This window comes from Lepidochelys kempii, chromosome 2, assembly GCF_965140285.1.
Source record: "Lepidochelys kempii isolate rLepKem1 chromosome 2, rLepKem1.hap1, whole genome shotgun sequence".
Lineage (NCBI taxonomy): Eukaryota > Metazoa > Chordata > Testudines > Cheloniidae > Lepidochelys > Lepidochelys kempii.
In genome coordinates this window covers 231,757,456-231,770,866 of record NC_136381.1, presented here as the reverse complement: position 1 = coordinate 231,770,866, position 13,411 = coordinate 231,757,456, and the positions used below count along the sequence as shown (strand labels likewise).

Sequence of the window (13,411 nt, the reverse complement as noted above, 5' to 3'; positions counted from 1 at the left end):
TTCCATACAAAAAAGTTTGCTTCATTAGCTATTATGGCATTTGCAGAAGATCTTTCATATTAGGTGGACAAAAATTTAAAAATATCACTATACTGTTACCCATCCTTCAAGTTAGTTTTCTAAATGCATGTTTTTTTATTTATCAATGAATGAGTTGTGATCCATTCATTTATTGGCACCCATCGTGAAATGGGAAATTTAGCAATAGTTTTGAAAAGGACCTATGCAAAGAGGAAATTTTTAAAATGTAGAACCTGAAACTGCAAACATGTGCCTTAGTAATTTACTCACATGAGTAGGTTGATTTCAATGGGACTACTCACATGAGTAACTTTATTCACATGCACAAGTGTTTGCAGGATCAGGCCCTTATTTTTCAGACGTTTAGAAGAAGAAATGCATTTTAGGTATATGAAGAACTGTATTGCACCTCTGAACTAATAGTTATATAGAAGTACAATAAAAAATTACCTATTTCATATGGTAATAATTTATATTTTTATATCATCATTTGTGTCAAGTTAGCATCAATGAAGGAAAACATTATGTCCTCCCTCTTACTGTAAAGAAGCAGTTGCATTAAAAGAAATCTTGAAAGAACAGGAAATATCCTGTAAATCACTAGGCAACAGCTGGCTGCCTCTGTATTAATTCAGAATGGAAAACTGCCAGCACAGTACCATGAGAGTCCTTCATCAGAAGGAAAATACTGAGAATAAATGTGTCCAAGAATAGATCCTAAAAAATGTACCAATGTGCTGAGTAGGAATTTTGTTTCAAAATTCATGTAAAAAATTTAATGCACTCAAAATATTGATGAGGTCATTTTTATGACTACATTGAAAATGAAAGACAAGGTGGGAGAGGTAACAATTTTTTCTGGACCAATCTCTGTTGGTGAAAAAGGCCAGGTTTACCTTACAAACTTACATTGGTATAACTGCATCGCTCCGGGGGGGGGAATTCACACTCCTGAGTGATGTAGTTATACCAACCTAACCCCCAGACTAGACAGCGCTATATAGATAGGAGAGCTCCTGTATAATTGGCTACCGCCTCCCATGGAGATGGATTAACCACACCAAAGGGAGAAGCTCTCCCATCGGCGTGGTAGTATTTTCACTAAAGCTGCAGAGCTGAAAGTGTAGACAAGCTCACAGATGAGCTTTTTAGCTTACGCAGAGCTTTTCTTCAGGTCTGAGAAAGGTAATCAGAGCCTCACAGATAAATACAAGGTGAAACAGAATGTTTAGCATAAGTAGTTAAATATTTCAAGGGACCATTGAAGGCAAAGTAGCAAATTAACACCTCCCCAGTCACAGGACAGAAGGAGAATAAAAAGCTGGGGGAGAAGGGGGTTAGTTTACATTGAAAATGTGCATATTTGGGGTTGGGGGAAAGACACTTTGTGCATTAGACTTTTTGCGTTAAATAGCATGGAAACTGTAAGAAGGATGGATTTCCTAAGTGGGGGAAGACCAATCAATGGAATGATCCTAACAGTGGAATTCTTATGTTCACTGAAGTTCGATCCGTGCGGTATCCAAGACCATAAAGATACCTCACATGATCTAATCTTAAAAAAATATTATTTGTAAAGATTTGTTCCCTTTCCCCTTCCCTCCCACAGAGCACTGTCTCACTAAGGTGCAGCATATACCTGCTATATGAGTCACTGTTACTCACTCAAATGTCAGAAAAGCAGCCTCTCAACAAGATACATTTTTTAACTTGATGTAACCCAGCTCAATAGGAAGCACATAATTCCTGTATCTCAAATTAAAATCAGTGTGTTAGTTTTCCCCTCCTAAAATATAACTAGAACCCTGTCAGTATGCAACACTTGTGCCATGTGGTGAAATCACTGTCACCCACTTACACAATGCCTAAATGGTGCTGCCTGAGGCTTTTTGTGCGCAATCTACATGGGCAAAGAGGAGGAATGGACTCCTGTCATAAATATAAAGGGAAGAGTAACCACCTTTCTGCATACAGTGCTATAAAATCCCTCCTGGCCAGAGGCAAAGTCCTTTTACCTGTAAAGAATTAAGAAGCTAAGATAACCTCGCTGGCACCTGACCAAAATGACCAATGAGGAGACAAGATACTTGTGTTAGAATGTTATCCTTCTATACCACAGTGCTTTTTGGCATCCTCTCTTTATAAAACAACTTAATTCACTTACAACAAGTTGTTGGATTTTCATCACTTTCATCAGAACTGTCCAGCTGGTAATCACAGGCTGATCCACTGGCAACACACTGGCCATTGGCACAGGTGAACTCCTCTGGGGAGCAGAGCTCTGGTGATTCTGTTGCCCAGTCTGAGAACTGGAGGTTATCCAGACAGATAAGACCGGTCCTGCTCTGAATAGTTCCTTCAAACACAAGCTGTGAGAATTGTTATTGGTTAAAATATTTGCATAAATATATGAACTGACAGAAAAAAAAACAGGGATTTTTCTTTCACAAAATGTGAAAAGATTTATTATAGATGGTGCAGGTAGCTGCCCTTATAAGACTCTTATAGCTACTGATATCTTTGCCAAACAAACTGTTTAGGCTGTGTGACAAAGTTCCTGCTCTATCTTGGTGGGTCTTGCACTTATTGGTGGATTTGCTCGCCTTGGAGCATCATGGCAGCCCTCAGCTTGGCCGTTTTTCTGAACCCACAGTCCAGGTCGACTCCTCCTGTGTCTGACCAGGAGTTGGGAGGATTTGGGGAGAACCCGGGCCCGCCCTCTAATCCGGGTTCCAGCCCAGGGCCCTGTGGAATGCAGCTGTCTAGAGTGCCTCCTGGAACAGCTGTGTGACAGCTACAACTCCCTGAGCTATTTCCCCATGGCCTCCTCCCAACACCTTCTTTATCCTCACCATAGGACCTTCCTTCCAGTGTCTGATAATGCTTGTACACCTCAGTCCTCCAACAGTCCGCGTTCTCACTCTCAGCTCCCAGCTCCTCACACGCACACCACAAACTGAAGTGAGCTCCTTTTTAAAACCCAGGTGCCCTGATTAGCCTGCCTTAATTGATTCTAGCAGCTTCTTGATTGGCTACAAGTGTTCTAATCAGCCTATCTTAATTGTCTCCAGAAGGTTCCTGATTGTTCTGGACCCTTCCCTGTTACATTACCCAGGGAAAAGGGACCTACTTAGCCTGGGGCTAATATATCTGCCTTCTATTACTCTCCTATAGACATCTGGCTTGACCCTGTCACAGCTGAAATTTCCCATGCTGGGTGTCTGCTTCAAAATGAATTATTTTTTAAAGGTTCATCTGCTTCCAGGAGTGTGGCTAGAGAAAAATATATTGCCCATATTAATTTTTTTTTACAACTGTTTCACTGATAAGATGCAGCTCCTCCATGCCTCAGAGCTACCACTTACTCCACAGGTAGAGGACTATGCTGAAAAAATTGTATGTCATCATGAAATTAAAGATTATTATAATGCACATAGGCGCTGACTTCCTCTCTAGTGGGGGGTGCTCAAACACCGCTCTGTTAGGATATAGATATTCAGGCCTGTCTGCAAAGGCCTGTACTCTAAGAATTTAGATGTATTCTTATCACTTGGCTAGTGATAGAGGTATAAAAGAAAGAATCAAGATCACTGTCTGCTGGTGTAAGGGCCTTCTCTTACTGTGACAGTCTGAGGCCCTGTTCTTAGGCTAAGGCCTTTGGCTAAGCAGCAGAGGCAGCCATAAGCTGGGAAGCAAACGGTCACATCCTCACATTCCAAACTAGTCACATTGAAATAAGGTGCTATTGGGCTGTTAGGCACTATCAGGACAGGATTGTATTCCTATCACCTCCAGAGAAAGGGAAGTGCCTAGAAAATGTAAAAGGAAACTTAGTTTGATAACATCCTGTCTGGCAAGAACTCACTTATCAATAGCTGAGATGTGAAATCCTCACTTCTGTATTGTTTTGTCATTATAGTTCCCACTTTGCTGTTGTTTGTCTGTATAATCTCTGTCTGGTTCTGTGATTGTTCCTGTCTGCTGTATAATTAATTTTGCTGGGTGTAAACTAATTGAGGTGGTGGGATATAATTGGTTACATAATCATGTTACAATATGTTAGGATTGGTTAGTTAAATTTCAGGAAAATGATTGGTTAAGGTATAGCTAAGCAGAACTCAAGTTTTACTATATAATCTGTAGTCAATGAGGAAGTGACGGGGTGTGGGTGGGGGTGGGCATGTGGGTGTGTGAGATGGGAACAGGGAATGGGGGTAAGAAAATTGGAATCATGTTTTGCTAAAGGGGGAAATGGGAACAGGGAATGGGAGTAAGGAAGTTGGAATCATGTTTGGCTAAGGGCAGGAATGGGAACAGGGACACAGGTGTAAGGCTTTGTGGTGTCAGAGCTGGGAAGGAGGATACTAAGGAAGGAAACTGGAATCATGCTTGCTGGAAGTTCACCCCAATAAACATCGAATTGTTTGCACCTTTGGACTTCGGGTATTGTTGCTCTCTGTTCATGCGAGAAGGACCAGGGAAGTAAGTGGGTGAAGGAATAAGTCCCCTAACACGCTCCACCCAGGCCCTGCCCCCACTCAACCCCTCCTCCTAACCCCCACCCCACCCCATCTCTTCCTGACCCCGCCCCACCTCTTCCCACCCTCTCCCCCGAGCGCACCCCATCCCCGCTCCTGCCCCTCCCTCCCAGCGCCTCCTGCATGCCACAGAACAGCTCAGTGGGGCTGCCGGTGGGTGGGAGGCACTGGTTGGAGCTTGGCTGCCAGGGGATGCTAAGCACCCCTTAATTTTGTTCCATGGTGCTCCAGGGCTGGAGCACCCATAGAATCGGCACCTATGATAATGCATATGCACAAGAGAAGCAAAATAAGGTTCTTTTGGGCCAAAAGAAATCTGATGAGGTTCAATAAGGATAAGTGCAGGGTCCTGCACTTAGGACGGAAGAACCCAATGCACAGCTACAGACTAGGGACAGAATGGCTAGGCAGCAGTTCTGCGGAAAAGGACCTAGGGGTGACAGTGGACGAGAAGCTGGATATGAGTCAGCAGTGTGCCCTTGTTGCCAAGAAGGCCAATGGCATTTTGGGATGTATAAGTAGGGGCATAGCGAGCAGATCGAGGGACGTGATCGTCCCCCTCTATTTGACATTGGTGAGGCCTCATCTGGAGTACTGTGTCCAGTTTTGGGCCCCGCACTACAAGAAGGATGTGGATAAATTGGAAAGAGTCCAGCGAAGGGCAACAAAAATTATTAGGGGTCTGGAACACAGGACTTATGAGGAGAGGCTGAGGGAACTGGGATTGTTTAGTCTGCAGAAGAGAAGAATGAGGGGGGATTTTATAGCTGCTTTCAACTACCTGAGAGGTGGTTCCAGAGAGGATGGTTCTAGACTATTCTCAGTGGTGGAAGAGGACAGGACAAGGAGTAATGGTCTCAAGTTGCAGTGGGGGAGGTTTAGGTTGGATATTAGGAAAAACTTTTTCACTAGGAGGGTGGTGAAACACTGGAATGCGTTGCCTAGGGAGGTGGTGGAATCTTCTTCCTTAGAAGTTTTTAAGGTCAGGCTTGACAAAGCCCTGGCTGGGATGATTTAATTGGGGATTGGTCCTGCTTTTGAGCAGGGGGTTGGACTAGATGACCTCCTGAGGTCCCTTCCAACCCTGATATTCTATGATTCTATGATTCTACAGGTAACCTTAATTCTGGCATTTCCTAACTTTTGAGTACAAATTCAATGGGGGGGTGTTGTTTGTTTTTTTTTTTTTAATGTAATAACTCATAGGACGTAAGCCCTGTTCTTTATTCAGCTTAATTCAGCTTTCTTACTTTACAGTTTCCTTGGCACATAATCTATGCAATGTAAAGGGCTTATTGTGGTTTGCTCATTCACTGAAATTAATTGATTCTAGTACACCTAAAGACTAGGGAAACTGATTGTTTAGATACCTTTCAGTAACTGTAATGAGCCAAATATTCTCTTTCCCCACAAGTTTTTTTTTTAAATTGATGGAGTTTGCATATACCTTACGTATAAAATACCAGAACAAATACATTACTAAAACAAGATTAGAAGAGAGACCTAATAATTCACTGAAGATTTTAAGAACTAAATTCTGGAAAAATTTGCATTCTTCTTTGAACCAAAATAATCAAAGGGGCTATCTCCTCTCACTGACACTGGTGTTCATCAGGAATAACTCCACAGAAATTACTGGTGTTAAACGGTGTAAGAAGTGAGAGAAGAATCAGGGCCAAGCTGACTACTGTATGGGGATACATCTTTTACACATTTGTAATTAAAGCTACTGGCTGCAGGATGCTTTGTTAGTTTGTTTTCTGTTGAACTATAACCAGTGCCTAAGTTGCACCCAGTCAATTAAAATCAGAGAGCCATTGAGAATAAACATGATTTTAGTAAGTTATCTTAGTTTCCCAGAAACTTGAAAAACAATAACAAAATTATGCATTTACAGAAGACAAGTGCTTGCCTTTTTCACTCATACCTTTAATTTTTTCATACTTGTTGGTACCTGCACATCTGCTCTGACCCACTCATTGTTAGTTGATGTGTTGGTTTCCCACAGCACTTGTTCCTCCTGTCAGATGTAGAATAAGAAGTTACAATGAAAAAGTTTATCTCCCTATGAGTTATCTGAACTTTTTTCCCCCTTGATCTTTTCATACCACAACCAGAACTTCCCATCTGCCCTGTCCGTGAGGAAACATGACTGCGTGTTTTTATTTGTAATCTTTACATTATTCTTCCAGCCTGGACTCCAAGGGAGAGATGGGAGAAAGAGACACATTTTCAGGGATTAAACAAGTTAATTGCTTAATTAATCAGGAGATAACTTGGTAGCAGTATAATTAATTGCTATGCAAATTGCCGCCATTTTTGCTGAACTTAGCTTGGATTTAGTGAGATGTTTCCACTAAATATTGTGGGCTCTCATTGAAATCAAAGGTATGATGGGGCAAATCTCCCACAGATATTAATGAGAGGAGGATGGGGTCCTTATGTGTTTGAGGCTGTTGGTTTATGAACTATTTATTTATTATTAATTATTATAATTTTAACTAAGCATAGTAACATGTTACCATTACATTTAGTCTGTTTACTTGTAACTGAATCTAGGGCTTGTCAAAATTGCCAGATCAACTGTACTGAAAACTGAGGTTATTTTCTATTCACAGAACAAGTGAAGTATGGACAGTGGCACTGAGAACTTCCCCACCAAGCAACAGCAATGTGCTTGAGCCCTGGTCTCCATTCCCACTCTGTCTTTGAACTGTGTGCTACAAATGACAACAAGAGGACCAGTTATGCTTTTGCTCACCTTATGCAAACTATCTAAACCCCTTTGATTTGATAATTTTATGAAAACTCTCATGATTATTCTGCTTCTGGTCACAACCACAACTAGACAGTTCAGAGGCCAGTTTAAATAAACAAACTGAACTTTTACACATTTCATAAGAAGGTTCAAGGAATGAGCAGAAGAAACAGGACAGAGAACATTAAAGAAAATATTATAATTCCATTATATAAATCAATGGTGCAGCTTCTATCTGGAATATGGTGTGCAGAACTGGCCACCCCATCTCAAAAAGGATATTGCAGAGGGGGCCTTAGAATGTTCTCTGTACAGTCTGTTTGTCTGAAACTTGTATTGCTTTTGCATGGATTAATCCTCCTCCTCCCTCTCTAGCACATTCCTTTTCTTTTGCTCATTTCCCCAATCTCCCCTTTAGAACATTCTACACATTCTTCCAGCATCTGCCCACCTGGAGATCTTTGGGATATATTTTAGTGATTAGGACTGGATGGAGAGCAAAACTACTGTTGCTTAAAGCACATATTGTTGAAGCATATAAATATGAAATAGATAGGGATATTGGGACCTGGCTGTGAGTGTCCAGCTTCCTTTGTTCCATTAGTATCTTTTTGAGATGGACATGGGCAAGAGTTGTGGGATGTCTTCCTTTTTCTTACAGTGCATTTCAGCTGCTATCCTTACAGTTGGCAGAAATAACTATATCTTTTCCCTTAACTATTTCCTTCTGAGCTCCAGTTATAAAAATAAAATATTCATTATTTTGACATATCTCTACAAGTGCATTCACACACACGGCTGTGGTGACTGCACTGAATTCCTCCTGCTACTTTCATTTTCGTGAGTAATATGGAACAAATACTTGTTTCCCCCCATGATGACTAAGGGACCACTTTTCACTATGCCTGCAGGAGAGTTTTTTGTAAATGTTATTGAACATTTGAAGATACTTCAGTGCATGTGGGTGAGGACAGGCCTTCACATATAAACCTAGTGGAAGGTTAAGAATTAAGTTATCTTTTACTGCCTTCTTTCCACCTGCTTTGTAGACCATATAATAAAGTAAAATCACTCCAAAAATAAAATGTTCTTTTAGCCTGTTATTGTTCTTTCCTCACCAGGGCTCTTCTCTGGGGTAGGTATAAGCTATGAATCATTTCAAATATTTATGAAAAACCTTTTTAAAAGTATTGCCTTTGATGAGCTGGTGGCTCAGTCTCTCAGACTGATATCAGGGAAAACAAAATTAACCTGCAAGAAAAAGCACTCTTTTGGGGTTCAGCCTATCACATCTGCACACAACATAATCAGTTACTGCTCAGTTCTTTTAATTTTCAGGAGGGAAAAGGCTTCAACCCCTTTGTCCCAGTTTTACTTCTAGAGGATACAAGTTCTGCAGTTTTCAGAGTAGCAGCCATGTTAGTCTGTATCGGCAAAAAGAACGGGAGTACTTGTGGCACCTTAGAGACTAACAAATTTATTAAAGTATAAGCTTTTGTGGGCTACAGCCCACTTCATTGGATGCATAGAATGGAACATATAGTAAGAAGATTATATACATATATACACATACATACAGAGAAGGTGGAAGTTGCCATACAAACTGTAAGAGGCTAATTAAGATGAGCTATTATCAGCAGGAGAAAAAAACGTTTGTAGTGATAATCAAGACGGCCCATTTAGACAGTTGACAAGAAGGTGTGACGATACTTAACATGGGAAAATAGATTCAATATGTGTAATGACCCAGCCACTCCCAGTCTCTATTAAAACCCAAGTTAATGGTATCTAGTTTGCATATTAATTCAAGCTCAGCAGTTTCTCATTGGACTCTGTTTTTGAAGCTTTTCTGTTGCAAAATTGCCACCCTTAAGTCTTTTACTGAGTGGCCAGAGAGGTTGAAGTGTTCTCCTACCGGTTTTTGAATGTTATGATTCCTGATGTCAGATTTGTGTCCATTTATTCTTTTGCATTGAAAGCACATGTTTTGGAGGCAGGACTTCCTGACTCTGCCACAAACTTCCTGTGTGAGCTTAAGTCAGTCAGTTAGTCTCCAATTCCGCAAAGACTTAGGCACTTAAGTTTATGCACAGTGAGTAGTCCATCTGAAGGCAATGGGACACAATGCCTAAAGTTACTCATATTTGTAAATCTTTACGCATATTTCCAATCAAACTGGACATGGTTACATGCTATTATTTTTTATGTTTAATATAAATAAAAAAGTAGGCGTAGTGGGTAGCGGTGGCCACTCCAGCTACACAGAGGGTGCTCTCAAAAAAAGACTGTTTATGTGCACGGTGATGTCTTGGGAATCCTCCATGGAGATTTCTAGGAAGCTTTCATGGAGGTACTCTGCAATCCTTTGCAGAAAGGTTCTGGGAAGGGCTGCCTTACTTTGTCCATGCCGGTAGGACATTTTCCTGCGCCACTCCAGTATTAATTCTGCTGGGATCATTGCAGCACACAGCACTGCATCATAAGGACCAGATCTGTACCCAGACACTTGCAGCATCTGCCCCCTTGCCGCCTCTGTTACCCATAGGAGAGTGATATCGCATAGGATCACCTAGGGGAAACGGGGAAGTTTTCAATGCTAGCCATTAAACTGCAAATAATTCAACAAGTAATCCGCCCTCTGTTTGGTGAAATTGGGGTCACACAACTGTGCTTTCCCAAACATGCATGGTTGTGGTTGGAAGGGATCACCGTGTATTGCAAGCAACATTGAAAAAAAAGGGGGGGGGGCTTTCAGTTTGTCTTTTTCCCCAACCCAGTGCTGCTTTTGTAAAAAACAAACTATTTGGAAGGCTTTACACTGATGCCTGTCCTCAAGCACCATCCAGGTTGCTAGGGGAAAGGGGACTTTTCTCAAGTTCCAACCTGTGATCCCAAGGATGTCTTCACAAAAGCGGCAGCACAAGACCTCTCGACCATGTCTGGAGCAGCAAACCAACTCTTGTAGTAGCCAGCAGCTATGATTACATTGTGGCTTGCAGTGAAGCACATTGAGGGGTGTGTTTTTTTTTATAAAAGAAGAATTAACCTTGCACCAGAAACAATGTATGAACTATCAGTGCTGCCCCTGTGCTTTGCATTCCTTGCTGCTGAAACCTTGTCCATCAGCGCATCCTCCACACTGGGACAGAGACTTTCCCAGATTAGAAGACAGAAAAATAAGCCTCAGGAGGACATGTTCAGTGAGTTAATGTGCGCCTCCGAGACTGACAAGATGGAGCTCTGCGTATGGAGGATTACACTATCTGAGAACCTGGAGATGGACAGGGAGGTCAGGAGAGCATGCAGGGAACAGAATAACAGCCGTGTCAGTCTGTATTCGCAAAAAGAAAACCTGGATTTGTGCTGGAAATGGCCCAACTTGATTATCATATACATTATAAGGAGAGTGATCACTTTAGATAAGCTATTACCAGCAGGAGAGTGGGGTGGGGGGAGGTATTTTTTCATGCTTTGTGTGTATAAAAAGATCTTCTCCATTTTCCACAGTATGCATCCGATGAAGTGAGCTGTAGCTCACGAAAGCTTATGCTCAAATAAATTGGTTAGTCTCTAAGGTGTCACAAGTACTCCTTTTCTTCATGCAGGGAACAAGAGCGAGCCACGCAGGAAGAGATGCTGCAGATTATGAAGGAGCAATCTGACATGTTGAGGCATCTAGTTAAGGTTCAAGAAAGGCAGCTTGATGCTAGAGTTCCTTTGCAGCCTATGCTGAACCTGCTGCCCTCATCGCTCAGTTCTGCATCTCCTCCCCCAAATGTCCTATGAGGTGGCAGTGCCTAAGGGGGAGTTCAGTATCCCTAGCACTCAACATTAGGGGAGGGTGCAAGGACCAGAAGGCACCCCTTCCCACACCTTTGATTGTTATTGCCGTGCATCTGTAAGCAAGCTTTCCTTATTCCCTCGCCTCCCCCCACAGCATTATCAGCCCTTTTGCCCCAGGTTATCTTACTTTTCTTTGCTCTGTCTTGTGTTTGTGAGCAAAATAAAATGTAACGGATTGAGGAGAAAAGGCTCTTTATTCATTCAACACATGATGCTTGGTGAGGGTGGAGATTACAGGGGAGAAAATACAATGCGGGGGGACAGTTTGGTAAGGAACAACACAGATAAGTGTCACATTGCTCAAGCTCATTGCTGAAACTGGTATTCAAAGCCTCACGGAGATGCAGAGCTCCTCGATCTTATTGCCCTGGTGTCCGGCTGCTCAAAATTGGCTGCCAGGCGATCAGCCTCAACCCCCCCACCCCCACCCCGGTGGAAACTTGTCTCCCTTTGTTTCACAGATATGATGGAGAGCCCAGCAGGCAGCAATAGCAATGGGGATATTGCTTTCACTGAGGTCTAACCTAGTAAGCAGACTGTGCCCACAACCTTTTAAATGTCCAAAGGCACATTCCATGCACCTTTCCCGACCATCCCACACTGATGTCAGTAAAATGGCCCCTGTGATCCACCAGCACTTGCAACAACATTGAGAAATACTCCTTTCAGTTTATGAAGTCTTTGGCAAGGTGGTCTGGTGCCATGATAAGGATATGCGTTCCATCTAGCTCCCGACCCCAGGTAGGGAACCCCATCATGGAAAAACCATCCACTATGTTGCCCAGAGTCACTGCCCTTCCTAGCAGAAGTCTGTTGATGGCCCTGCAAATTTGTAACACAACAGATACCACAGTAGATTTATCCACTCTGAATTGATTCCCCACTGACTGCTAGCATTGCAAGCTTTCACAGAACTATCTCCACTCACTGCTCCACTGTCAGAGCACCTCTCATTTCAGTATTGCTGTGCTTCAGGGCTGGGGAAAGCTCCTCACACCTTGAAGTTCCTGGAAAGTGGCCGTATGCATTCGAAAGTTCTGCAGCCACTGCTCGTCATCCCATAGCTGCATAATGATGCAGTGCCACCAGTCAGTGCTTGTTTCCTGGACCCAGAAATGGCACTCAACCGTGTCAAGATGATGTAAAAAGAAAAGGAGTACTTGTGGCACCTTAGAGACTAACCAATTTATTTGAGCATAAGCTTTCGTGAGCTACAGCTCACTTCATCGGATGCATACTGTGGAAAGTGTAGAAGATCTTTTTCTACACACAAAGCATGAAAAAATGGGTGTTTACCACTACAAAAGGTTTTCTCTCCCCCCACCCCACTCTCCTGCTGGTAATAGCTTCTCTAAAGTGATCACTCTCCTTACAATGTGTATGATAATCAAGGTGGGCCATTTCCAGCACAAATCCAGGGTTTAACAAGAAAGTCTGGGGGGGGGGGGGTAGGAAAAAACAAGGGGAAATAGGTTACCTTGCATAATGACTTAGCCACTCCCAATCTCTATTCAAGCCTAAGTTCATTGGATCCAATTTGCAAATGAATTCCAATTCAACAGTCTCTCACTGGAGTCTGGTTTTGAAGTTTTTTTGTTGTAATATCGCAACTTTCCTGTCTGTAATCGCGTGACCAGAGAGATTGAAGTGTTCTCCGTCTGGTTTATGAATGTTATAATTCTTGACATCTAATTGGACACAAATCAGATGTCAAGAATTATAACATTCATAAACCAGACGGAGAACACTTCAATCTCTCTGGTCACGCGATTACAGACAGGAAAGTTGCGATATTACAACAAAAAAACTTCAAAACCAGACTCCAGTGAGAGACTGTTGAATTGGAATTCATTTGCAAATTGGATCCAATGAACTTAGGCTTGAATAGAGATTGGGAGTGGCTAAGTCATTATGCAAGGTAACCTATTTCCCCTTGTTTTTTCCTACCCCCCCCCAGACTTTCTTGTTAAACCCTGGATTTGTGCTGGAAATGGCCCACCTTGATTATCATACACATTGTAAGGAGAGTGATCACTTTAGAGAAGCTATTACCAGCAGGAGAGTGGGGTGGGGGGAGAGAAAACCTTTTGTAGTGGTAAACACCCATTTTTTCATGCTTTGTGTGTAGAAAAAGATCTTCTACACTTTCCTCAGGATGCATCCAATGAAGTGAGCTGTAGCTCACGAAAGCTTATGCTCAAATAAATTGCTTAGTCTCAGGTGCCACAAGCACTCCTTTTCTTTTTGTGAA

General features: G+C 42.3%; 1 protein-coding gene across 1 annotated transcript in view; it reads right to left on the bottom strand.

Annotated features, from left to right (window-relative positions):
* MALRD1 (MAM and LDL receptor class A domain containing 1) overlaps window positions 1-13,411 on the bottom strand; it is a 465,892-nt gene that overhangs the window by 403,864 nt on the left and 48,617 nt on the right. The window contains exons 9-10 of the mRNA XM_078851340.1: window positions 6,487-6,579; window positions 2,186-2,390 (exon numbers count right to left, since the gene is read on the bottom strand). Of these exons, the coding sequence (XP_078707466.1) occupies window positions 2,186-2,390; window positions 6,487-6,579 (298 nt within the window). The remainder of the gene's footprint in view (window positions 1-2,185; window positions 2,391-6,486; window positions 6,580-13,411) is intronic.